The sequence below is a fragment of the Lissotriton vulgaris genome, chromosome 3_1, assembly GCF_964263255.1.
Source record: "Lissotriton vulgaris chromosome 3_1, aLisVul1.2, whole genome shotgun sequence".
Classification (NCBI taxonomy): domain Eukaryota; kingdom Metazoa; phylum Chordata; class Amphibia; order Caudata; family Salamandridae; genus Lissotriton; species Lissotriton vulgaris.
Genome location: NC_141689.1, coordinates 471,724,895 through 471,751,072, shown reverse-complemented (window position 1 = coordinate 471,751,072; position 26,178 = coordinate 471,724,895). Strand labels below are relative to the sequence as shown.

General features: G+C 41.9%; 1 protein-coding gene across 1 annotated transcript in view; it reads left to right on the top strand.

Moving 5' to 3' along the window:
* Nucleotides 1-26,178, top strand: part of ADAMTS6 (ADAM metallopeptidase with thrombospondin type 1 motif 6) — a 1,724,075-nt gene that overhangs the window by 20,531 nt on the left and 1,677,366 nt on the right. The window contains exons 2-3 of the mRNA XM_086963486.1: nucleotides 6,972-7,338; nucleotides 8,141-8,505. Coding sequence (XP_086819612.1) covers nucleotides 7,242-7,338; nucleotides 8,141-8,505 — 462 coding nt within the window. The 5' untranslated portion in view covers nucleotides 6,972-7,241. The remainder of the gene's footprint in view (nucleotides 1-6,971; nucleotides 7,339-8,140; nucleotides 8,506-26,178) is intronic.

Genomic DNA, 26,178 nt, shown 5'->3' with positions numbered 1-26,178 from the left:
ATTGATCATAAAAGATATTAAAATCTCATTCCCCGGAGGGTTGTGCTATGGACCGCCTGCACCCCTGTTTTTAAAAGGACAACTTTCTTTTTGTTCCTCCACACGATGGGGACAGTTTCCTCTAGATTATGATAGGGTGCATCCAATTGACTCTCTGTTACTGGGTCAATAGCATTTCAGTCCTGATTGATAAAGCCATTTGTGCACTTTGGGTCTTAGGCCCACATGCATCAAGCATTTTTGGAGTCGCAAACGGTGCGATTCCTTAAAATCGTCCGTTTGCGATTCCAAAAGTGCTGTTTGGGATGCATCATGCTATTTTAGAAATCGCAACTTTGTTGCGATTTCTAAAATTGCGATAGCATATAAGAAATCGCAATCTTGCGATTTCTTAAATGCTATGCATCATTTCCAAAAAATGTGCGATTTTTCACATTGGAAGTGCAAATTACCACGAAGTTCAACCTCGTGGTAATTTGCGAAATTGTTTAAAATGCACAAAAATGCATTTTTTAAACTGTTAAGTTACAGACACACATGTCCTTAGGACATGTGTGTCTGTAACTTCTACTGAAAAGTACATTTCATGGGTGCAGGGGGGGTCATTTAGACCCCCCTCTCCACCCTTGAATGAATTGCGATTTCAAATTGCGAATTCGCAATTCCCATTCATTCCTATAGGCATTTTGGCCCATAGGAATGAATGGGAATTGCGAATTCGCAATTTGAAAATCGCATTTTTTATGCGATTCGGTAAAAATAGCGATTTTTACCGAATTGCATAAAAAATGAAAAAATAATCATGCATAGGCTTTTACGATTTCTAAATTGCGAATCGCTATTTTTCGCAATTTAGAAATCGCAAAAGCCGATATTGATGCATGTGGACCTAACTTCGGTGCAAATATGCCTTGATTAACGAGTGTAAATCCATGGTGAGGGCAGAGAGGCAAGAGAAATTTCTGCATTCCAGTAAGTGAATGTTTTTTGCGTATTCGCAAACTTTACTATGACTTATTTCCACCCTGAACACAGTTGGATATTTGCTCATATTAAGGGTAGGAGTAAATCCACGCCTGGGGCTCTAAATGGAACAGTGCAAGTTTGTGAACATGGAGAAAATGCCTGTCATCCCTGAGATTCTCCTTTGGAACCTTGGCAATTCTTTCAGGTGGCAGTACCTCACAGACAGTTGTTGATGGTACCTGTGGAGTTGACACAGCTGTGTGACCGGAAGGAATCGCTAAAGTGTAATGAAATAGATAGGAATGCCACAAAACAAGTATACAAGCAGTAGGCTTACTGTTCTCAACAGCAATGTGCCGCTAACAAACATGAGCCAACCTGGAAAGCAGCTCACCGCCCCAGGACGCTACTGACAACACACTGGTGTAACTATGAGTAATTAATTAGGAGAACAAAGGCACAGCACAACCAAACAATGGACCATTAAGGGGCAAGGGACTGTTAACACCAAGGGAACTAAGCAAGAGGAAAACAACAAAGGTGAGGGAACGAAGTACGGATACAAACTAAGTGTACGTGAGAAGCCAAGGCAGGCGCACAAGTCCTCATAGGTCTTGGTAGAGCTTTATCACCAATGGCCTTTAGATGACCTCAGACACTAGATGTGAGTAGTGTAGGGGTCTGCAGGTAGCAGTTCAGTTTCGCACAAACCTTCCAGAGCAGGTCGGTGGTGTTTCTGTCCCCAGTCCTAATCCTGCGAGATGGCTACAGCCAGGACCGGACTGGGCAGCAAAACCGGCCCCGGCAAAGTGCCTTGCCGGCCCCCCCTCCCCACTCGGAGGGGTTGGAGGTGCCGCCGAGTTCTTTGACGGGCCCGGTTTTCGGCCGATTTTGTTACAGGGACGATTTTACAGCTATGCTGCAAAAACGGCCCTGTAACAAAAAACGGCCCCCAGGGGCCCAGAACCGGCCCCCACCCGCGCGGCGCACCAGGGGATTGCCGTGCCCGCTATGGCCAGTCCGGCCCTGGCTACAGCCTCAAAATACATATGAGTGAATTGCAAGCTGTTTTTCCATGAAAAACATATTTTCCCTCTAAATAAATGAGAAAAAAGTTTTAAAGTTCCGTTGTTATGTTATATTATCAGAATTTGTAAAGCGGGAATCATCCATCTTATCCATCCTCCGAGGGGTATTCAGGCGCTGAAGCTGGTGTGCAGGTTACCTGCAGGGCCTTAGTTGAAGAGCCAGGTCTTCAGCTTCTTGCACAGTTCTAGAAGCGAGGAGGAGGCCCTCAAGTGTGGGGGAGTGTTGTAATCAATCAACATTAACCAGATGTATAAATGAACAGGAGTTTATTTATAAGAAATAAAGATAGATATATATATTTATATATATATAATAACCCACAGAAAGAAGAGGATCCAGATGCGATGCCGTCAAGTCAGGAAACGTAGACTAACTGCTTCGCATCTGGAACCGAACATAGAATGTGGATGAGGTAACAGAATACTGTACACGAGCTATAGAACATTATACATCGACTATTAAAGGTATAAGCACAGATACAACATCTCCTTTCCATAAACAAAACAAAACTAATACAAATAATAATCCTTATATTTTGCTGGCATCACAATATTTCTCTTGTCAACAGAATGAGAAGAATTAGAGACAAAACTATCTATTATAACTTCATCTGAACTATTTACAGAACTATTCGAAATTTCTTGTTGTTCACGACGACTATTTACATCATTCCCTTCTTTTTCATTTATAACAATTTGATCAGAAAATTCTGAAACTTTTTTTGTGAAACCAAACCTTCTTTTGATTTATCTTTAAAATTTCCTTCATAACATAAAAATGATGATGCATTCACTTTATTGCTTCCATTTACTTTCTTCAAAATTATGTCTTTCTGAAATGGTTCAATCTTAATCACCGCACTTTTATTCCACCAATCTTTGTTTTTGATCTGAACAGATGAATTAGTGACCCAAACAACCTGTTGTGGAAGACTACATTTTTGAACTCCTTTCATAACTTTTTTTGGTTTTCTAATGATAACCCAATCTCCAGTCTTAAAAGTTTTTTTCTTCTTGTTAATAATGTCATTCTTTATTTTGTATCTTTTTTCAAAATTGTTTCGTACACACTCATTAAAAGGTAGAAATCTTACCACAAGTTTCTAGTCTGTAACGTTACTGCAACAATGTAATCCTGGATTTAAAATTTGCCTCCTCTGTGGGTTTCTTTTACGTATTTCTTATTTGTAAAATTAGTTTAAAGTATGAAACTCCGTTTAAAAAAGAAAAATTGTTCAATCCCATCCTCGTCGCCATATTTATGTTGTCATCAATCAACATAAACCAGATATATAAATGAACAGGAGTTTATTTATAAGAAATAAAGATATATATATAATAACCCACAGAAATAAGAGGATCCAGATGCGATTCCGTCAAGTCAGGAAACGTAGACCAACTGCTTCGCATCTGGAACCGAACATAGAATGTGGATGAGGTAACAGAATGCTGTACACGAGCTATAGAACATTATACATCGACTATCAAAGGTATAAGCACAGAAACAATAGGGAGGTTGTTTCACGTCTTGAGGGCGCGGTAGTAGAAAGCTATCCCTCCTGCTCTGCTTTTGCAGATGCGGACTGTGAGTGCGAGAGAGAGAGAGGCAGAACTTAGGTGTCTGGTGGGCTGGTTTAAGTGAAGGCTACAGTTAAGTTATGCTGGTACAGTGTTGTGCAGCTCCTTGTGTTTGTGTTTGAATTGACAGTGTTTGTGGATCTGCAGCCATTGGTGATCTCTGAGGTGAGACATGATATGGGTGCACCGAGGGAGATCCAGGACGAGGCTGGCAGCGGCATTTGGGATGGTTTGAAGACAGTGGAGGAGGATGTTGGGGATTCCGGCATAAAGTTTGCTGCGGATTCGAGCTTACTTGATGGTACATATGGTGCTCTTGAGAAATCCATCTGAAGATTTTTGTGCGGCCATGTTGGGTTTGTCATCTAAAATGATCCCCAAGTTACATGCGTGGTTGGTGGGTGATGGAGTTGGACCGAGCTCTGCTGGCCACCAGGTGGAGTCCCAGGGGGGGAGTTCTTGTTCCCGAAGACCAGCACTTCTGTCTTATTCATGTTCAGTTTTAGATAATTGTCCAATACATGGTTTTGTGTTGAGTTTATTTGTGTCTTATTCGTGTTTGGTTTAAGTTAGTTGGTTCTCCTCCATTCTGCTACGTGGATCATGTATTCCGTGTAGTTGGATCTGATCGTGGGGATCTGTTGATGCAGTTGGATCTGATCGTGGGGATGGGATGAGTGTCCATCGGTGTAGGGGATGATGGAGATACCGTGGAATCTTATGATGTCGCAACAGGTGTCATGTAAATGTTGAACAGGGTGGGTCTGAGGAATGGTACTCGGTGGAGCTCCACAGATCAGGTCTTTCGGCTCCGAAATGTATAGGAAAGTCTGACTCGCTCTGTTCCCCTTGTGAGGAAGCACCATATCCATTCGAGGGATGGGCCTTGGATGACAGTACTGTGTAATCTTTTGATGAGGTTGGAATGTGACACTGGGTCAAATTCTGCAGGTAGGTCCAGCAGTATGAGGACGGTTGGCTCTCTTTGGTCTCGAATGGCGCGGATTTCATTTGTGGTGGCGATAAGTTCTGTCTCCGTTCAGGGATTGCTATGAAATCTGGATTGGCAGTAGTCAAGAAGATTGTGGAGTTCCAGGTGGTTGATGAGTTGCTGGTTGATTGTTTTCTCTATCACCTTTGCTTGGTAAAGTCGTAGGGAGATGGGTCAGAAGTTGTTTGGTCGTTTGGGTCAGCCGATAGTTTTTTAAGGAGGCCCGTGACTGCAGCAGGCTTTCACTCCTCTGGGAAAGTTGCAGCTTCAATGGAGGAGTTGATGAAGTGGGTGAGAAATTTGCTCATCGTGAGTCCTTCTAGATTGTAAATATGGTATGGACATTGATCTGTGGGGGGCCATGAATGGCGGTGTTGTCGTTCTCTGTGAGTGTTCTCCTGTTGATTAGATGTCTGTCCAAGTGGTAGGTGTGCAGTTTGCTGATGATGTCCTCACTGTTTGATTGTTTTTCGAAATTATTATAGATCTTCGCGATTTTGTTGTTGAAGTGATTTGAAAGATCATTGCAGAGTTCCTGGGACGGGGTGATGTAGTTGGTTCAGGCTTCTGGGTGGAGAATTCCTTGATGATGTCAAATATCTCTATGCAGCTATTGAAACTGGCTTCGATCCTGTCCATGAGGGCTCTTCTTTTGGTTACTTTCAGGAGGTGGTGTTAGTGCCTGAGAGCACCTTGTAGGTTGATCTGGCATTGGTGTTGTGGTTGGTTTTCCACTTCCTCTACACCTGTTTGCAGTATCTTTTGGAGTCTATTGGTTCTATGATGTTTATGAGTTTTGAGAAGAGCGTCGGTGCAGATGGAGATGCATTGGCTGAAGTTGGTGATGTACTCGGCTAGAGTTGTTGGTGGTGTTGGGTTGGTTTGTTTCAAAAGTGCAGTGCAAGCCTGTTTCCATTATTCTGCTTCAGTTTCAGCTGGGTTGGTTGATGTTGGTGGGAGCTTTGGCTTGTGACATGGAGATGTTAAAATAGAAATGTAGTGGTCGGTCCATGTGAGTGCTGAGGTGGAGCGGTAGCTGATGCAATTGCCTGAGGCGAAGATTGTGTCTAAAGTGTGCACTGTGTTGTTGGCAGGTAAAGTCCTATGTTGTTTAGATTCTCGAGGAGAAGTGGTCAGAGGGGTCTATGTGGTAGAAGTTGAAGTCGCCAAGAAGAAGGAAGTTCTTGGAGTTGATGGTGAGGTTGGCAATGAAGTCTGAGATGAGGTTGCTGAAGTTGCCTCTTGAACCGGGTGGTCTATGAACTAGAGTGCCTTTGCGGTGGTGCTGTTGTTTGCTTGCAGGTTGAAGTTTATGTGTTCCATGAAAGTGGTGTCTGGGACAGTGGTGGTTGTTCATTTGAGGATGTGAATGTATATAATGGCGAGACCTCCGTCGGGTTGGTGGAGGTGGTCCTGGTGTGCAATTTTGTATCTTGCTGGGATGGCCACAGAGATATCGGGAGCTGAGACAGGGTTCAGTTGTGCTATAGATTTTGCATTCACTTATGCAAAAATGCTTTTTGGTAGTTGTAAATGGAATTCGCAAAACAGTTCATGCTATTGTTTTGGATTCCTTTGTTTAAAACAATAATTCTACATTAGATGTAGGTGTACATGTAAGGATGTATGTAGATTTATAAGTGGTTTGTGAATGGGCCGCTTCTTTTTTAACAATTCCTACATCACTCATCAAAAGGTATTGCCCTCATTATAGATTTAAAAAACTGTTCTACAAGCTGTCATTCTGGTAATTTTACCTTGTTTTCCCTACCTTTAAGAAATTTCCACGAGTTCCTATATGAAAAAGAGAACATATGCATTTAAGTCATTGTGTAAACCAGAAGTAAATACTTTTGAAAAAGAACATAATAGTTTTGTACGTTCTTTTATTTCATCCTTTTATCCTGTCTCTTTCCACTTGTAATTGCAGACCCATTAAGTTCTGAGGGTGTATGCTATACCCTTTTAGCCCGCTACCGAGAGCTATACCGGTTATTAAAGGCCCCGAACCCACATTATAGGCGAGGGCCTATAAAGAAGGTGAGGGCCTATATCAACCTGTATAGCCCGCTGTACAAGGGCTATAAAGTTATTAGAACATTCCACCCATTCAGGGTATGAAGACAGACATTGGAATGTTGGAGCTCTGGGCTTAGACCAGCTATTATAAACCCAGAGCTACTCCATTGTCTTCAATGGAGCTCTCAGTATTCCAATGTTCTAATATTTTCTTAGAACAAAAAATGTTTCTCCTTGTTTTTTTTATTTTAATTGTAATTTAACAGTCACATTACTCAACAAGTGATTGTAGCATATGTTTAAACAACTTCCTGTTTTTTTTATTTCAGTTAAATAAATGGCCCAAGTCAAGTAACCATCCGGATTTTGAAGAATTCATACAAATGTAATTACGTTTTGGGGATGAAAATGATCCAAACAGAGACGGAAGAGCCCATTGTTGGACAGAAGGAATACCCGTTAAAGAATCCAACATATATTAACCTATTTTGATGGAAAATTGAATAAACAAACTTGGTATGGTGCGATTCTGGAGTGGCGGTTATTCCCTAATATACAGGTAGCCCCCTCCAGAGACCTTTTTACATTCTTTCTAAATTATGGAAATTTTGTGGATGACGTTGACCTGGAGTTTCAGCCTAATCATGGCTTTATCGGAATTTCACAGTGACAACAGGCTTTCATATAGTTCTCAAGGTAGGGGTCCACTGTTATTGTATATCTGCCAAGACACTCAAAAATATAATTTTCTTATTTTAGATGATGATTAACTGTGGTGAGCCTGTGCGTTGACATCAAAGTTAACATTAAGACAAGTTTTTATATGTGAACCCTAGCCATTAGAAATCGTCTCCTAACAACGTTTTTTTAAATAAGACCCTAAGTCTGAATATCATTATTTCCAAAATTCACCTAACTTTTGACCATAGATTAACCAGTACCATATATATCATCTTTTAAAAAACAGGCTATAGTAGTTACCTACTTGCATGTTTATTTGAAATATATGTGGGCTAATCCACATTACATATGGTCTTCATAGATACATTCGGCAAGTGCTTCACAGATTAGCTCTGATTACGGTTCTTATTAATGGAAAGTTAATCAATGTTTTCGGTATCTTGGCCAAAAGTTAATAATGACTTTCCTAGTTTCCTACTTTAACTAGCTTTAGCCCTTGAAGTAAAAGACCTTAAGTGGAGCAACCTACAAATGAGTGCTTATTGGCACAGTGAAAAAAAATGTTTAAAAACAGCATGCTTACATAAGTTTGTGATATAGTTACATTGTCCTTGGCTAAAAACGTTGATTGTCCAAATCATTTTGCATTATACAGTTTTTGCATTAATATTGCCTTGCTCATCATTTAATTGATTATAAAGGATGATGAACTGGCTAAATTCTGATCTCGTTTGTCCCAATACTTTTTATGTTCATTTGTATTTTCTTTTCTTTTTTACCCACCTCCTGGACTGGAAATACTTTATTGATTACAAAGAGGAGTTCCTGTATTACCTTGAACACTACCAGCTGACTGTTCCAATCAGGGTAGATCAAGATGGAGCCTTTCTCAGCTTTACTGTGAAACGTGATAAACACTCAAGGAGAAGGAGGAGCACGGAGCCTAATGATCATGAACAAGTCGGAGCTAAATTATTTTTCAAACTTTCTGCATATGGCAAGCACTTTCATTTAAACTTGACTTTGAACACGGAATTAGTTTCTAAACAGTTTACAGTGGAATACTGGGGGAAAGATGGGCCGGAATGGAAGCACGACTTCATGGACAACTGCCACTACACAGGAAGTCTGCAGGATCAAAACAGCACAACCTATGTGGCATTAAGCAACTGCAATGGTTTGGTAAGTAAACACATTTTTTTTAATCTAATCTGGTAATTGAATGCGTCGTGCAGAGGAGCAGTAGTCTTTTCACAGCTCTGTTCAGTCAGCCTTGACAGTGCTATCAAGATGGCCTTCTATGACATGATAGACCCCCTTCAACTATCTGCCATTATTGTTAGGTAAATCAATCATCACTGCCATACTGTCAGACTTCTTTTGGGGGAGGGTGGGGAGCCACAAGGCAGACAGGGGCTACTTGGCCCCAACTATGCCGGTTGAAGTTGCTTGCCATTTAAGTAATGGGATGGAACCTTTTCCAAACGTAGTTCTAAAGGCAGCAAGGGGTCAGCAGCCACAGGGTTCTGAGGGAGTTAGTGTGAGGGACAAGAGCTCAGTACAGCTGAGCAACATACTTAATCAAGTATTTATTGTCCTTTACAGGACTAGTATTTTAAGTAAGTACCTAAATCACACATCATTACTAAATATTACACATATCAACAAAGCTGGTTGATTTGCAGGGTTGTATAACTCCAATTTATCTAATGAAACACATACCATATGATGCCCAAATCCTAACCCCCTTCTCTTTCTCAGGTGACTCATGTAAAAATATGTGTGTAGACATTAGCTCATAGCCCAACAAGTCAGTGCTGACAAAGTTTAGTATTAGCAGCAACAGTTTACCTCTGCTTGCATTCAGGCACAGTGTTTCTGTTCATGCAGACAGCGAACTGCGCTTTCTGCTCGGTGATGCTTGTGATTCCTAGACACAGGCCAGCATCTTTATACGCTTGAGCTTCTTTGGAGCAGTCTGGAGTGCGTATTCATCTCCAGCAGTTGTGGCCCTGGGGACGGTGGAGTCTAATGCTAGTATTAGGAAGTTGCAGCCCTGGAGGCTGGTGCAGGTGGACGCCCATAGGGGCATGTCCAGTAAACCCCAGGAACCTGGGCAGATTTAAAGGTTATCAAAAGTAAGGGTCCTTCAGAAACAATGATTATGAAACTCTTGGAGAGCATGATAGGTCCTCTCCTATGTATATCTCAAATGCATGCGGATCTAGACTTGTCTAGTGATCATGGTCCAAAACTCACAACCATTTTCTTTTAAACGAAGCCACAGTCAAATGCCATTTCTCAGATAACATCAATGTAGTATTGTTATGCATTGGTTTGTATCCACAACAATCAAAAGGGCAAGTTTGTACTAAGGTTTAGTCATAAAACAGTCCACAAAATATATCTTTTATAACAAAGCTAAAGTGCTGTAGTTTTGCAGTAATAAATAATCAGTAGGGCAGAGAATACTTTTTTTTATATCCTAAACACCTTATCAGTTGCCACATTTTTTACCATCTAAGGTGATAGAAAAGCAATTAAATTTGTGGCTATACTTATTGCGTCAACGCGTTTCGAAGGTTCAATCCTATTACACCTTCTTTTTAAGACTGTAGTTATTACTCCTGTCTTTATATAATCTAAAAACACAAATAAATGCAATTAAAATATAGTTCAAATACATTTATTCTAAACATAATTGTTTTCATTGGACATATACATCATTGATCCTAAAATTGCCAACATTACAAAAATTACAAACATTTCCATATAGAAAAAGCATTCTGTGCCAATACCTAAGTCTCATATCCGCCCTCTCTCTCACACCGTTCACTCCTTCTATAAGTTCTTCTTTCCTCTTTGTCCAAGTCACTCGCCCTCTGGTTTTAATATACGTTGGTATGGTAACGAATAATGAAGCACATATGGGAATTTGTTAGCTAATTACAAGGGGTTCTATATAAACTGCCTCATATACTTCTAATGATGTAAAAAATCACGCTTACATTCCGTTATCTTCCCACCACTAGAGTTGTGTGGCCCCCTCGGTCGTACTTCTAACCGTGTGCTTCTTCGTTAAGAAAATGCTAAGAGAACAAATCAACAGAGTATGGATTAAACCACCTATCCACTACTCTTTACTCACTGCAAAGTTCTTATGTATCGATAGAAACCTCAGTGACCCCTACGTACTTCGTTTAGTAGCGATTTGTGCCATAAGTTTAAGAAGTCTCATTCTTCTGAACTGGCATTCGTATTTAAAGAAAGGTTGACATCCGACTGTGAGAATGAAAGTACACTGTTTTAGCTACAAGGCATTTTATTGCTCCCATTGTACATTAAATGCTAATAACAATGCCTACCTTGGATAAAAACACTTGACTTCTAAGCTTTACCCACTCTGGCTCAGTGGTGTTTTAACCTTAAAACCTGCTCGTTTGAAGTGGCTGTTACGCACACTCTTCTATTTGGTTAGTATGTCTACTCAACATGCCCAACTCATCTGTACATAGTTAAGTCTTAATTATTATGGGCCCGATTCACAGAACTAACTTAGGACAAAATCCTAAACTTACTACAATTTCGTATTCACAGAAGACACTTACTCATTTTGGTATTCACAGAAGACACTTACTCATTTCAGTATTCACAGAAGTTAGGAGTCCTAACTTTAGGACTCCTAAATGCCTTCTGTGAATACCGAAAGTCTTAAAATTAGGATTTTTCTCAGTCTAGTAGTAGTAAAGTTAGGGCTCCTAACTTTAGGACTCCTAAATGCCTTCCGTGAATACCGAAAGTCTTAAAATTATGATTTTTCTAAATTTAGTAGTAGTAAAGTTAGGACTCCTAACTTTAGGACTCCTAAATGCCTTCTGCGAATATTGAAAGTCTTAAAATTAGGATTTTTCTCAGTTTAGTAGTAGTAAAGTTGAGAAAAATCCTCATTTTAAGACTTTCGGTATGCACAGAAGGCATTTAGGAGTCTGAAAGTTAGGAATCCTAACTTTACTACTACTAAATTTAGAAAAATCCTAATTTTAAGACTTTCGGTATTCACAGAAGGCATTTAGGAGTCCTAAAGTTAGGAGTCTTAACTTTACTACTACTAAATTGAGAAAATCCTATCTTTAAGACTTTCGGTATTCACAGAAGGCATTTAGGAGTCCTAAAGTTAGGACTCCTAACTTCTGTGAATACCGAAATGAGTAAGTGCCTTCTGTGAATACCAAAAGGAGTAAGTGCCTTCTGTGAATACCAAAATGGTAGTAAGTTTAGGATTTTGTCTTAAGTTAGTTCCGTGAATCGGGCCCCAAGACATCATCTGTCTCTTAATATAAAACTCCTCTCCAGTTATCTATACTCACTGTCTGAGATTTTAAATAATCTCCCTGGCAATTCCAAATCACGTCTAATTCCCAACCAAATAAGCGTCAACATTTGCCTTTTCGTTATGTTACGTTTCCCATGTGATTGTGTCTAATATCAAGACAAACACATTATTTTGTTTTCTTTTCAGTTAAAAATGTTTTATGTTATAAGCAGTGTGATGAATGTAATCATTGAAAACTATAAAAAGATGGGTTTGGAGGGCATTTTATGATATTTATATTTAGCTCGTTCTACATAGGAATCAAAGTTTTAGTCTCCTTTGGGCTTGCTTTTATTTTCATTTGACCCTGTACAACACCGGAAATTCTGCAAAATCATTTCAAAATATTGCTCCAAAATATATTCTTGTCCTTAGACATGCCGCTCCTCATTTCTAGTATATTCACATATTATTTAATGTGTCTCTATTTGCAAGCTACTTTACGTTTGAACTGAACAGGCTCTTTGTCAAGAGTATGGCATGTCAGTGTAAGAAGTCACCAGAGTTTACACTCAAGTTCTAAGAAATCAGAAGCTATCACCAGTGACCAATTTGAGCCGGTGCTTGACAGAGGTGCCCACCGGTATTCATTTTTGAGACTGGCACTTACTTTTGTTTACTCATCAGACATAGACTGCGAGCTAGAGAGGGAAAATCACAGAAAAGGGAAAGAAGTAAAAGGAGAAAGACGTAAAAACTGTTGCAAAGGGAGAAAGCAGAAACTTTTACGAGTGAGATAAAGGGGCATGGAGTGTCTGATAGTGGACAGAAGAGCCATGCGGTTGATTCAAGACTACGCAACAGTGGTGTGGAATTCCTATAGGCCGACACCCAGGACAACACCTTTTCATGTTTATTTTGTCCTTGGGACAATTCGGCCCCCAATCCTCTGCAGCACAAACCCTTTGGCTGCCAATTTACAGTACCACGTTATGGAGCATGGATGAGAATTGTCTGCAGTTGAGGTAATATTTGTGTCAATATGTTAATGCTATTCGAACTTGAACTTATGTTTCATTAAGGCAAAGCCTTTATTATTAGGGTTAATGTTCCAGATAAATGTTGTTTAGCTCGGACTGCATTACTGACAGTGGTTCCATTAAAAATGATGTGTGCACACATTTGCAAAGTGTACCAATATGAGGTAATGTATAATGCTCCCAGAATGCTCTCTGATTAATCGAAAATATTTGTGGAAGCTGAAAAGCAAGAATGATGATTCTTTGCTTTCACTTTTTCCTGATGCCTGAGGAGGCTTGGACGTGGCTTGAATCATATAGAGCTGGCACGGACCGCAGAGGTAGAGGAGAGTGGGGCTAACCGAAACCGTTGCAGGTGCGCAAATCACAACGCCTCCGCAAGCGGAACAGAACTCAGCTGAAGAAACAGACCGACCAAATGGCCGGCGACAAACGGGGAGCCCTGGCGGCGACGGTGGTGATCACAGGTTCACAGAAGAGTGGATCGGCGATGGGGTCGGAATCTGAGGAAGCAGAGGGAAAGTCGGGCACGGAGCTCTCCGATGTGGACAGTGCCAGGGGCCCTGTGGTCACACCCCAAACGGCAGACAAAATCTTGGGTGATTAACCCCTTTGGGACTGTGCCTCCTGTGAACTGGTCCTGGCGGAACGGGGGCCCGGGGTTCACATGGGATCAAGGGCTTGGGGTGGTGGCGAAGCATGCCGCCCGTTGGCCCAGACCCACCCTCCTATCGCCCTTAAGGCTCTCTGTGGTGACTACCACAGATTAGAATTGTGTGTATTGTTATGGGAGTTTGGATGGGGGCTAATAATTTGTTATTGGGTTCTGTTCTGGGGGAGTGGACTAGGGGAGTTGTGGCTGGTGTTGTGCTTGGGGGACAGAGCTGTTTTGGTGTGGGCGGTCAGGATGAGAAGACGGAGAAGCTGAAGGGTAGTTCCAATGGGGACGTTACCTGATTTGAAGTGCCTCACATGGAACGTGCGCGGTTTGCAATCTATGTCAAGACGCCATAAGGTGCATGCGTACTTGGTGAGACGTGGGATCCAGATAGCAATGCTTCAGGAGACCTATCTTACCAAACAGGAATGTACTGCCTTGGAGAAGAGATGGCCTGGCCAGGTGTTTGGCACGACATACTCGGCGTTTGCCAGAGGGGTCTTGGTGTGGGTGCGGGCCGGGATCCCTTTCCAGGTCACGAACCAGGTTATAGATCCGGAGGGTAGGTATGTGGCGGTGGAGGGGAGGTTGTATGGCCGTGATGTAGTACTTTGTAGTATTTATGCCCCAAACACGGATCAGGCCAGCTTTTTTGAGAGTCTGTCGGGATCCCTGGCACATTTTCTGGCGGGACAGGTCTTGCTGGGGGGAGATTTTAATTCGATCACAGATACATTGCTTGATAGGTCGCACCCACCATTGAATCATTCTCCGGTTCGTAGGCTAGCTGTGCAGAGGGCAGCATGGCAGGACAGATGGGGCCTCATAGATATATGGCGGGGGCAGCACCCCACTGATAGGGACTACTCCTTCTTTTCTGCGCTCCACGAGCTGCATGTTAGGATAGATACAATCCTATGTAGTAACACGATGGCAGCTCTGATGACGCACTCAGAATATTTGACTAGGGCCATCTCAGATCATAACCCCCAGTTGGTGTGTATCAAATGGCAACGTGAGAGAACGGCGTCCCCACGTGGCGGTTACGGCCGGAAACCCTAGAGGATCAGGGGTTCAGTGCTGACCTCCGGGAAGGCATTGAATGTTATTTTACTGAGAACGCCGGAACGGCTACCACTAGAGCTGTAGAATGGGACGCGTTCAAGGTGGTGGTGAAAGGGCTATGTATTGGAAAGTACTTGGGCGCGCGGTCGTCAATCATTGCTTACGTGAACAAGGCGGAGGGGGCTCTGGGGGACTTAGAGCAGCGGAGGCTGGAACAACTGACTCTGCAAACACGGTTACTGGAAGCAAAGGAGCTAGTTGGCGCGGAGACGGAGAGACTGAGGGGTTGCGACTACCGCCTGTATACAACGAAAGTGCATGCAGAAGGGGACACGGTGGGCACGCTGTTGGCCAAACTGGCGAATCCGGTACCCAGGGGCTGCCCGATCATGAGCGTGCGCGAGGCGACGGGAGAGATGGTCTATTCCCAGACTGCATTCCTCTCACGCTTCTTGGGTTACTACACAACCCTCTACCGAAGTCAACTGGAGGCTGCGGCCCTCGACTTAGAGGGTTATCTGGCGGAGATTCAGCTCCCTCAGTTAGATAAGGATAGCGTTGAGGATTTGGGCCGCGCAATAACACTTTCCGAGATAAGAGGGGCGACCAAGCAGATGGCTCAGAACAAAACACCGGGTGTGGATGGCCTACCGGTAGAATTTTATGCTAAATATATAAATGTTTTGGCGCCCCGTCTACTAGTGGTCTATGCCGAGGCGATGGAGCTGGGACACTTGCCTCAGTTGATGAGGAAGGCGCTGATCGTTCCACTATTGAAGCCGGGAAAGGAGAGTAGCGATGTGAACTCGTATAGGCCGTTGTCCATGCTAACGGTGGACTATAAAATTCTGAGTCGTATTCTGGCTACCAGACTATTGCCACACATGACCACACTGGTCCATGACGATCAGGCCGGGTTTATCCCAACCAGGAACACATCGACCAATATCCGCCGCCTTGTGAGGGTGTTGGGGAGTTCCTTAGACCCAGATCAGATGCCGGCAGTGCTGTCCATAGATATTGAAAAAGCTTTTGATAGCTTAGAATGGGGGTACCTTAATAAGGTGCTGGAGAAGTACGGCTTGGGCGACCACTTTGGACGCTGGACGAAAGTCCTCTACTCCCCGGCGACAGCCAGGGTGAGAGTAGGATCGGTCATATCCTCCGACTATCCTGTGCGAAGAGGGACGAGGCAGGGATGTTCACTCTCCCCGCTGCTGTTCGCGCTGTCGATGGAACCGCTGGCGGCCCAGGTTAGAGCAGGGAGGGCATATGCAGGTATTGTGTGCGACGGGATCCCGCAATACATCTCACTTTATGCGGATGATTTGCTGATGTTCTTGGAGGACACGGTTCCCGGCCACGGCTGTCCGAGGACATAATTTGGGAGCACTCATGCTTCACCTATCTAGGGGTCCGCATCTACCACGGGGCTGATAATATGCTAGAAGGGAACATAGGGCGTTGCATACGAGCTCTGAGGGGCTGCATGGCGTTCTGGGTGACCCTCTCCCTATCGATACAGGGCAGGGCGGCGCTGCTTAAAATGGTGGCTCTGCCTCGGCTGCTCTACTATTTTCGCACGTTGCCATTGTGGATCCCACAGCGGATCTTTAAAGAGTTACGCACTTTAACAACAGATTTTTTGTGGGGCCACAGGAGGCGCCGGGTAGCACTGGATACGCTGCAGAGGCCGAAAGCAGAGGGGGGCTAGCGGTTCCTAATTTTGAAATATATTATTTGGCGGTGCAACTACAGATCCTCACACAGAGCGTAGCAAAGGAGTTCAGAGGCCCTGACCAGGCCAGAGGGGGGGGGAATACAGAGACACATCCTGTCCTATATTATCATGCAGCAGAAACTTGAGTTACGAGGTTTAACGTTAGAAGAAAAGACCCTGCGTTTGAGTTGGAACAGAAGCCAGAAGAGGGCGGTGGTGGCTCACCCATATGCTCCCGAAATCCCGCTAGGTATGTTGACGGCGCTGACGCATGGTGGGGACTGGTCCCCGCTCATGGATTGGGAGGATTTGGGACTCCAAGTGGTGGGCGACCTACATGCTGATGGCGAATTACTGCCATTCCGGACGGTGCAGGAACATTTTGGCCTCCCAGATGGTAGTTTCCTCCTGTATGCGGCCGTGACAACGGCAATACGCAAACACTGGCAAACTGGACAGACTGAGCCCAGCACGACCAGAGCCTGCCAATACGTGGTAATGGCGGCGGGCACATTCAAGATGGTCACCTGCCTCCATTCTCAAATTTTAAATGAGGGCCTACAACCACTTACAGTATTGAAACAGAAGTGGTAGGAGAGCATTGGGAAACCCATACCAGATGCGACGTGGGGCCACATTCTGAAGAGAACTTGGAAGGGGAGCAGAAATGCTCGTTTTCAGCTGGTGCACTTCTTTGTGGTGTATAGAGCCTACCTTACCCCGGGGAAGATTAGGAGGCACTTCCAGGTCCATGGGGCGGCATATCCGAGATGCCTGGCACCTGATGTGGAACTAGACCACATGCTATGGAGCTGTCCGACACTGGCTGCATACTGGTCGGAGGTGGGGGAGCTCCTTAGGGTAGTTACTGATCGACAAGTGGAATTTGATATGGCGACCTGTTTGCTGCTTTGGTTCCCCCACACGGCGAAAACAAAAATCACTAGTAAATTCATTGACCTGGGCCTCATTTTAGCACAGAGGAAAATCACCTGGCACTGGAAGTCGAGGGAAGGCCTATCCAGCAGGAGGTGGACGAATGAACTGCAGAAATGGGCCTGTAGTGAAAGTACGATTAGGCTCCAGCAGGCCACTCGGGCGGCTAATATAAAGAGTATAGAGATGGCAAGGGCGTGGGAGGGGCTAGTGCAAGTGCTAAAAGACTATCTAGTTGCTGATGAGGAGGAGAATGAGGCATCATTGTCAGAAGTTCCGTGAGGCACAACCGAGGAAGAATATTGACCCCCGGATCTTTTCTGACTATAGACATTTATGTTTGAACAAGGCCCACACCACTAGCATGATGAGGGGAGGAAGGGGGAGTTGGGTATTTCTTTAAGAGTGTAACTGTTGAGAAGGGTACCTGAGGGGATACAGAAAAGCAGATGACAGACCATTATACCTACTGGAAACGATTGTTTTCTCATGTGTTTTCTTTTCTTCTTTTCTTTCCTATGTCCCTGGCATTTTGTGGCTGACGCCGCCCGACCTCCGGGTTGTGGGCTGAATGGCTGTGTGCTGTTACAATTATGATCTGTGGACGGCAGCTGCCAGAGGCTGACATGTCGGAATGATTGCTTTTATATCCCATGACTCTGCAATAAAAATATAGTAAAAAAAAAAAAAAAGTATGATTCTTTGCTTTCAAATAATATGTTCACAAAAAAATGCAACTAGGAAACAAAACGTTTTGCTAAACTGTTGCGAAATTGTACGCATCATTTCTTTAAAGCATAATTTAATAAGATGTGTAGATGTATGATGGTATTTTCCCAAAAATATACATAATGGAAAGTAAGTGCAACCAGTTTCAACACGATTAGGTGAAAAATGAAAATAAACAAGCATTGGCAAAGCCAATAGTCGACTTGGTGGTCTGTCTTTTGGTTTTGTCATTGCGTGTCTTGTTTTGACATTGCTTTTGTAAAATATTATTGTTGTGGGAGCTGCAGGACCCTCACATTTGTGACAAACAATGGCAAAAAGCTAAATTATTTTTTGGTCTCAAAAACACACATTGCTATAGTAGTTCCTGGCACTGAACAAAACTATTTTATGTGCTGATATACTCCTTGTTTAAGAGCAGAGTGCGATCATTTACAATGAAGACAGCCCATAGATGGCTAGAGAGCGAGAGATAGAATTTTAATAAAAACAAAAGATTTTGGTTAACGCCAGACCTAATTAGGGGCCCAATTCTTAAATTTACGTATTCGTGAATTCACAAGAATTTGCCAAAGTGCACCAGGAAATGGTAGTCCAGGAAAATATTTGTGAACTGTATTTTAGCACGAGCAAATATCCATGTGTATATTTGCTCATGCGAAAATCTGTTGAGCGTTTACAAGTTCACTTTCCCTTTAATCACTTTTTTCCCAACCCTGAAAGAAGTTTTACTTATGACCCTTGTTACAAGTACATTTCCAACCTTTTTTGAGTATGGCAAAGGACTAGATAAGAACTGGTGAAAACCCTTAAAACATGCAAGTTAATAGGTTTCCACAGACTCGAAAGGGCATTGCCCTAATATATCCTTGCTATCCTATACCCATACCCACCCTATAACCTAAAAATACCCTTACCACCTTATAACTTGACCGACCCCTAAACCCTAAAAATACGTTTACCACCCGATAACCTTACCCACCTCTAAACCCTAAAAATACCCTTACCAAACCCATAGCCCTAAAACATTCCTTACTATCATTTGTCCTTACCAACCCCCATAAACGCTAAAAATATCCTAACCACCACATATATATATACATATATATTCTTCCTGCTTCCTCCTCACGCCAGGTCGTGCACTCAAGCACGGGTGCTTGTTGCGAGGGGCGTACCTCGCTATTATTGTGGCTCCTTTTTCCTCGTATTTTTCAAAGAAAACAAGCACTCGCGGGAGGAGGATCAATTGCTTTTATTTCTGACCCTCTGAGCTCCAGACGCGTTTCAGCTACTGCCTTTGTCAGTGGTACACTGACGCGCCATTTTTTCTTTTTTAAATATCCTCCGTGTGATACTAACATGTAGAGATAGAAATGGGACTGCGCTCCCAAACTTGTGCGCCATATTGGAACTGTTATTTGCCCACATTACATTCGTTTTCATTACGCCCTGGATGGGCTCTTGCTTAGTCCAAAGCTGTTAGTAATATACAATTTCACATGTTCATAGTACTTTTGCTATCATAGTTCGGGAGAGTAGTCCCATTTCTATCTCTACATGTTAGTATCACACGGAGGATATTTAAAAAAGAATAAATGGCGCGTCAGTGTACCACTGACGAAGGCCGTAGCCGAAACGCGTCTGGAGCTCAGAGGGTCGGAAATAAAAGCAATTGATCCTACTCCCGCGAGAGCTTGTTTTCTTTGAAAAATACGAGGAAAAAGGAGCCACAATATATATATATATATATTATATGAGAGGCGTGGGAGAAGCAGGGTCCCGCGCTAACCTACTTGCACACAAACCGCTGGGAACAGTAGCCGAGTGGGGTGAAACGACGTAAAATAGCAAAACGCTGCAAACATTATCGTACTGAAAAGCACTACGCGTTTTCGACTTCGGATCTTAGGCGAACACTGTCTCTACAGGTAACCCGGTACAAGCGAATTGAGGGAGATAGAAAACAAGAGACAGGACGATATATTGTGATTCCTCTAACGCGGAGAGCAAGCGGAGCAGCAGGTTAAAAGGATCTTGTCTACCCTGGGAGCAGAGGACATAATCCTATAAAATAATAAAAAATAACACCAAAGCAATATAAAAGGGCAAATAACTGAGAAATGTATAACCTCATTAACATAGATGGCAGACAAATCCAGGAGTCGCCAATTAAGGGCAAGCGAATTACTGAATGATGATGAGACTACTCTCTCAACAAGTACAAATACAAGAGGAGCAGCAGGAGGAAAAGAAAAGGACAAAAGAACAATAATAAATGTCCTAAGAGAATTACAGCAAAATCGGATTTTGGAAATCAATAAATGGTGGGGAAAAACAACCTTAGAAAAATACATAGAGTTTTAAAGAGTCCCAAGAGGGCTTCGGATACTCATTATGCCCACATTAAATGATTTGGACCCAGATTTGATAAAACTATGGCAACAAGACACCAATGAATGTTCATTCAAACTCATGAGGACATTAATCATACACGCTGAAAGGAAACTAGAGAAAATCACGAGCATAATTCAAGCATTGGAACAAGAGTTAGCCAAAATCCCAGTATCAGAAAAAAATAAAGAATGAATTGAGAACATGAAAAAGAAAATAAACAAACATGAGACGGAGGTAGAAAAATGAAAAACAAACAAATTTACAAGAGACAGGATGGATTATGCGAATGGACGCAAATATGACACACTAAGAAGTAGAGTTGTGATGGATAAATGTGCGGGACCAGCACACATTGACACAGTAGACAGCTCAGAAATCAGTTCAGCTGATGAAGATGCTGCAACAACTCCACTGGATTTTCGCGAGGAGATACAACTGGCACAGATGATAGATAACGCGACAAAGAGGAAGAGGAAAAATCAATACGTGGGGAAGAGGACAATCAAAACCACAAACAAAAGGGGCAGAAGAAGGAGTAAAATCAAAGAGAGGAAAAGAAAAGTAGAAAAAATTCTCAAAAAAAGCAGGACAAATCTGTATGAAAATCTGGTCATAAATATATCTGACAAACAACTAACAGAAGTTCAGCTTAAGCGATTAAACCGAGGATTATCCTACTGGCCCTATAAAGACATGGACATCCCCAATGCACACATCGATCTTTACAAGTTTTGTAGGAAGATCAAACTCAAAAAGTATTTTCTAGAGAAAAAACCTCAACCTAATGTTCACAAACCCGAAGACATAAATCCATCTATAATCACCCAAAGAGATTTACCAGCATTCAAAGCATTAATGTCACTGGAAGAAGATGAATCATCAAACATTGAGAATAATCAAAATTCTTTAACATCAGTTATTGAATTTTGTAACACTGCTGGATTAACCATAAATAAAGGAGGTGAAAGTCCACAGTTGCCACCGGGGAATAAAATTGATTAATCCCATGAAATAATTGTGGAAGAAATCACAAAAATATCAGGAAGATCTGTTTGTAACAAGAACAAGAATTCAAACAAAAAGGCATGGAATCTCTCACCAGAAGATTATCAGGCAATAACAGAACTAAAGAATGATCCGACAATAATAATCAAATCCTCGGACAAAGGAGGTAATATTGTGGTCCAGAATGTTACTGACTATATTAATGAGGCGATGCGACAATTGGAAAATCAAGTTCACTATGAGCCATTGGCGAACAACCCAATTGAGGATTGGACAAATGAATATCATTCACACCTATTGTGATGGAAAGAAAGAGGCCTAATTGATTTTGATGAGTACTCATATCTCAAAACCGATAATCCAATCACAGCCACTATTTACTTTCTGCCAAAAGTTCTTAAATCAATCAAGAAACCACCTGGCAGGCCAATAGTGAGCTCTATAGGATCGCTATTAGAAACCATCTCAAGATTCATTGATATCTTCATAATGAACTATGTGATTTTTTTAAACAAAATGAGTAAAATAAAGTGTAACACCGGATACTTGATGACAACAATAGACGTATCATCATTATATACGTCGATACGTCATGAGAATGGAATAAGAGCTGTTCAGAAATTTCTAGAGAAATGATCTATCAGTCACCTAGAACACTCTGCCATGTTAATAGACATGTTGACCTACTGTCTAAAAACAACGTCTTCCTCTTCCTGGGCAGCCTGTATTTGCAGAAACAAGGGACGGCGATGGGGACATCTTTTTCCCCAACGTATGCACACCTAATGATGGCGCTATGAGAAACTGACATTCTGGAGTAAGAAAACAAAAAACACTCAAAAATAAAAACATTGTTGTTCGTCATTTGGGATGGGAATCGTGAAGATCTACAAGCTTTCATTAACTCCCTTGAAACAAACGACTATAATCTCCACTTTACATCAACCATAAGTGAGACCAATATAATCTTTCTGGATGTTGAAGTCTTTATTAACAATAATAGATTGTGTACGAAGATGCACCGAAAACCGACATCCTGTAACAGTATCCTACACGCCAATATTGGACATCCAGTAAAGCTAAAATGGAGCATACCATATGGTCAAATGCTTAGGGCTAAAAGGAACTGTGCGTAGACAGATGATTTGGAGTTAGAAATTGAGAGAATGAGCAGTCGATTTCTGGAAAGAGGATATCCTTTGGAGGTACTCCTAACGGCAAAATCCAGAATAAACCTGAAACAATGATCAGACCTCTTATATCCTGCAGAAAAGAAGAAATCGAACACATTGAGAATGACGGACGATAATGAAGTGGCAACAGAAGGCACAACACGCCTAATCATGGATTTCAACAATCAAAGTAAAGATCTAAAAAAAGTGATAAGTAAGAACTGGAAAATTCTACTACTGGATGAAACTTTAAAAGAAAGCATAACACTGCATCCAAGTATAACTTACAGAAAAACAGCATCTTTACGAAATATCCTAACTCAAAGTCATCTTGAAATTCAACAACCCAGAAAGATATCATGGCTAACCACTCCAGGGTTTTGGAAATGCTCAGAATGCAAAGCATGTGAACATGGCTTAAATATCATAGAAAACAAATTACAAAACGGAAGATCTGAAAAAATCGAAGACCATATTACTTGTGAATCGAAATATGTGATGTACAGTTTGATTTGTCCTTGTGGAAAGTATTATGTAGGGAGCACGATTAACAAGTTAAAACTACGGATCCTACAACATCTTCGTGCAATAAAAAACAAGGACCCAAACTATCCAATTGCTAAACACTTTAATGAGTTCCATCAAAATGATTGCAGCGAGTTGAAATACTCCGGTGTCAAAATCAAAAAATCAGCAGAAAAAGGAGGCGATCATACTTTAAAGTTACGCACAATGGAGTCTATGATGATTTCGGGGAATGGGTACAGAACATCCACATGGACGCAATTTGGATGCTGAACTATTTGTACATTTGTAAATAAGTCTGAACTGTGAAGGACTATCTGGAAAGAGTTTGAAAAGTTTCCGCTTAAGACAGAACGTCTTTTTGTATATAGCTGTGTATATGGTGTAAATACAAATTCCTTTTCTCCTGAAGTACATAGATAGACACATATTTTCAGAGGACTTTTTCACTAAATCTAGAATCTAGTATAAAGGATATTTAGAATAATGGACACATTTCATGTTGAAGATCTTATAAATCAGAATCCTGTGGGAACACACTGAAATGACTGCATGTAACATCACCAACTGAAAGCATTCAAATGTTGGATTGGGTACTTCACCTAGAATGCAACAGTGTCCCAGAAAGACAAATACTTTATTAGTGCTAGGGAAACATATGGGAAATAGTGACCATGAACGAAATACATATGAAATATTCTGTAGAAAATGGTCTTCTGTAAAACACTCTACCACAATAGTGAAACGACAAAGATTATAAATATTTGTAAATAATAGGGTTTTGTATATGGTTCAAATGTAGATAATGTTCAGAGAGTTACAGGGTGCCGCAAATTTAAAAAATGTACTTTACTATGAAATTTGCGACCGGCGTAATTGAAATCAGAACAATTGTCTATGACTTCACCCTGTGGAAATGTACAAATTATAAATAGTTGTTTTCAAGGAGAAAAAATATTGTGGTAGAAGTAGAAAACTCATCATCATATCGCACGTTATACTTTAAACAGTACTTCACAGTAATGTAAGAAAAAGTAAAATGGCAAGGAATTTGAGCCAAAATTTGTGAATGAGTGTTGCAGTCTAGCGTATTGTGAACACAAAGAGGGGTACTAGCACTCAGCACTTTATAACCTATGTAGACGCCTGGGATTCTATGGTCCAGTTGAAGGCTAATCGTAGGCCGTCCTGTATTTGCACTTTTATTGCACATGGTGTTTAAATAAATAATTTATATAAACTTGCCTGCTGCTGTGCCGTGACTTTTTGCTGGAGAAAAGAGGAAGCGACAGGAATCGAAGGAATATATATATATAAAATCCTAACTATAACTACCTACTGGCGACCGCCAGTAGGTAATATATATATATATATATATATATATATATATATATATATATATATATATATATATATATATATATATATATATATATATATATTACCTACTGGCGGTCGCCAGTAGGTAGTTATAGTTAGGATTTTATATATATATATATATATATATATATATATATATATATATATATATATATATATATTACCTACTGGCGGTCGCCAGTAGGTAGTTATAGTTAGGATTTTATATATATATATTCCTTCGATTCCTGTCGCTTCCTCTTTTCTCCAGCAAAAAGTCACGGCACAGCAGCAGGCAAGTTTATATAAATTAAAAAAATCCTAACTATAACTACCTACTGGCGACCGCCAGTAGGTAATATATATATATATATATATATATATATATATATATATATATATATATATATATATATATATATTACCTACTGGCGGTCGCCAGTAGGTAGTTATAGTTAGGATTTTTTTCAATGTTACATCTCAAAATTCTATTTGGAATAACTTTGGCGCCGGTTGACGAATCTGCCTTAAAATTTCCTCAAAATGGCCTCGTCGAGCTCCGGTCCTTCCCTGAAAGTTTGGGGGGGATGCGTCAAGCGGGGGCCGAGATAAAAGGGGATCCCAAAACGCGTTTTCCCCATGTTAATTTCCATAAGGCGGTCGACCTCACTTTTAGCCCGAACGGCTGAATGGATTTCCACCAACTGGTAGCCCGATGTGCCTTTGCTATGTCTCAAGATATGTGCTTCAGTGGATTTTGAGTAATTTAGGTTAAAAAAAATATATATATCTATAGGCGCGCCCCGTACGCGCCCCGGGGAGCGCACCGGGCGTGCTACGCGACTTGCGCACGGAAAGGTGATTGGTTCACGGGTGTCTGTAAACATTCGAAACAGTCCGGAGCGGCCGCCATCTTGTGTCTCGGTAGGATCGAGACACAAGAGGTGGCATAAAAAAAAGAGGGAAATGACTATAAGGGGGCAGGGTAGACCCCCCCCTGACCCCCTAGGTTTGATGTGGGGGCTAAAATAGGGTCCCGCATGGCATTTAAAAAAAAAAAGAAAATTCGATTTGCGTGGGGGGAGCGCCCGGTACGCGCACCGGGGAGCTCACCGGGGGGCGGAGCATGGGGAAAATCCAGGGTCTTATTTACGAAGGCCTTGCGACAGTTTTGCGCCGCCGGTGCTTCACTTTTTGTGACGCACCAGCGGTGTAAAAAATGCGCCTCGTTGCGCCATATTTAAAAAGTGACGCATCTAGGTATATGCGTCACTTTTTAAACCCCTGCGCCACATTATACCTGCGTCAGGTATAATGTATGCAGAGGGGGCGTTCCCCCGCAAAAAGCCTCATAATAGTGACGCAGTGAAATCTATGAGATTTAACTGCGTCACTTTTAGGACGCTGTTGCGTCAAAATCTTGCGCCTGCCTCACAGCAGGCGTTAGACTGACGCAAGCCCTTTCACATGGGGCTTTCCCCATGTGAAAGGACGCATTACTGGAGTTGCGTCACTTTTGTGACACACTCCATCAATGCGTCACTTTTGCGCTTACAGATACGTCAGAAATACTGACGTATCTGTAACTCCTTGCGACATGATTCATCATACATTAAATATGACGCATCAGGAATGTCGTAAGGAGTGCGTACTGAAAAGTGACGCATCGCTGTTTTCACGCAGCGATGCGTCACTTTTCATAAATGAGGCCCCCAGTTTATTCACTGTGTCACCTCTACGACTCTTTCTTGCGTCAATACGTCCCTTTTGCATACATTACACCTGACGTAGGAATAATGTGGCGCAGGGGCTTACAAAGTGACGCAACTACCTAGATGCGTCACTTTGTAAATATGACTGAATAAGGTGCATTATTTACAGCACTAGTGCATCACAAAAAGTGACGGACCGGTGGCGTTAAAGTGACGCATGGCCTCATA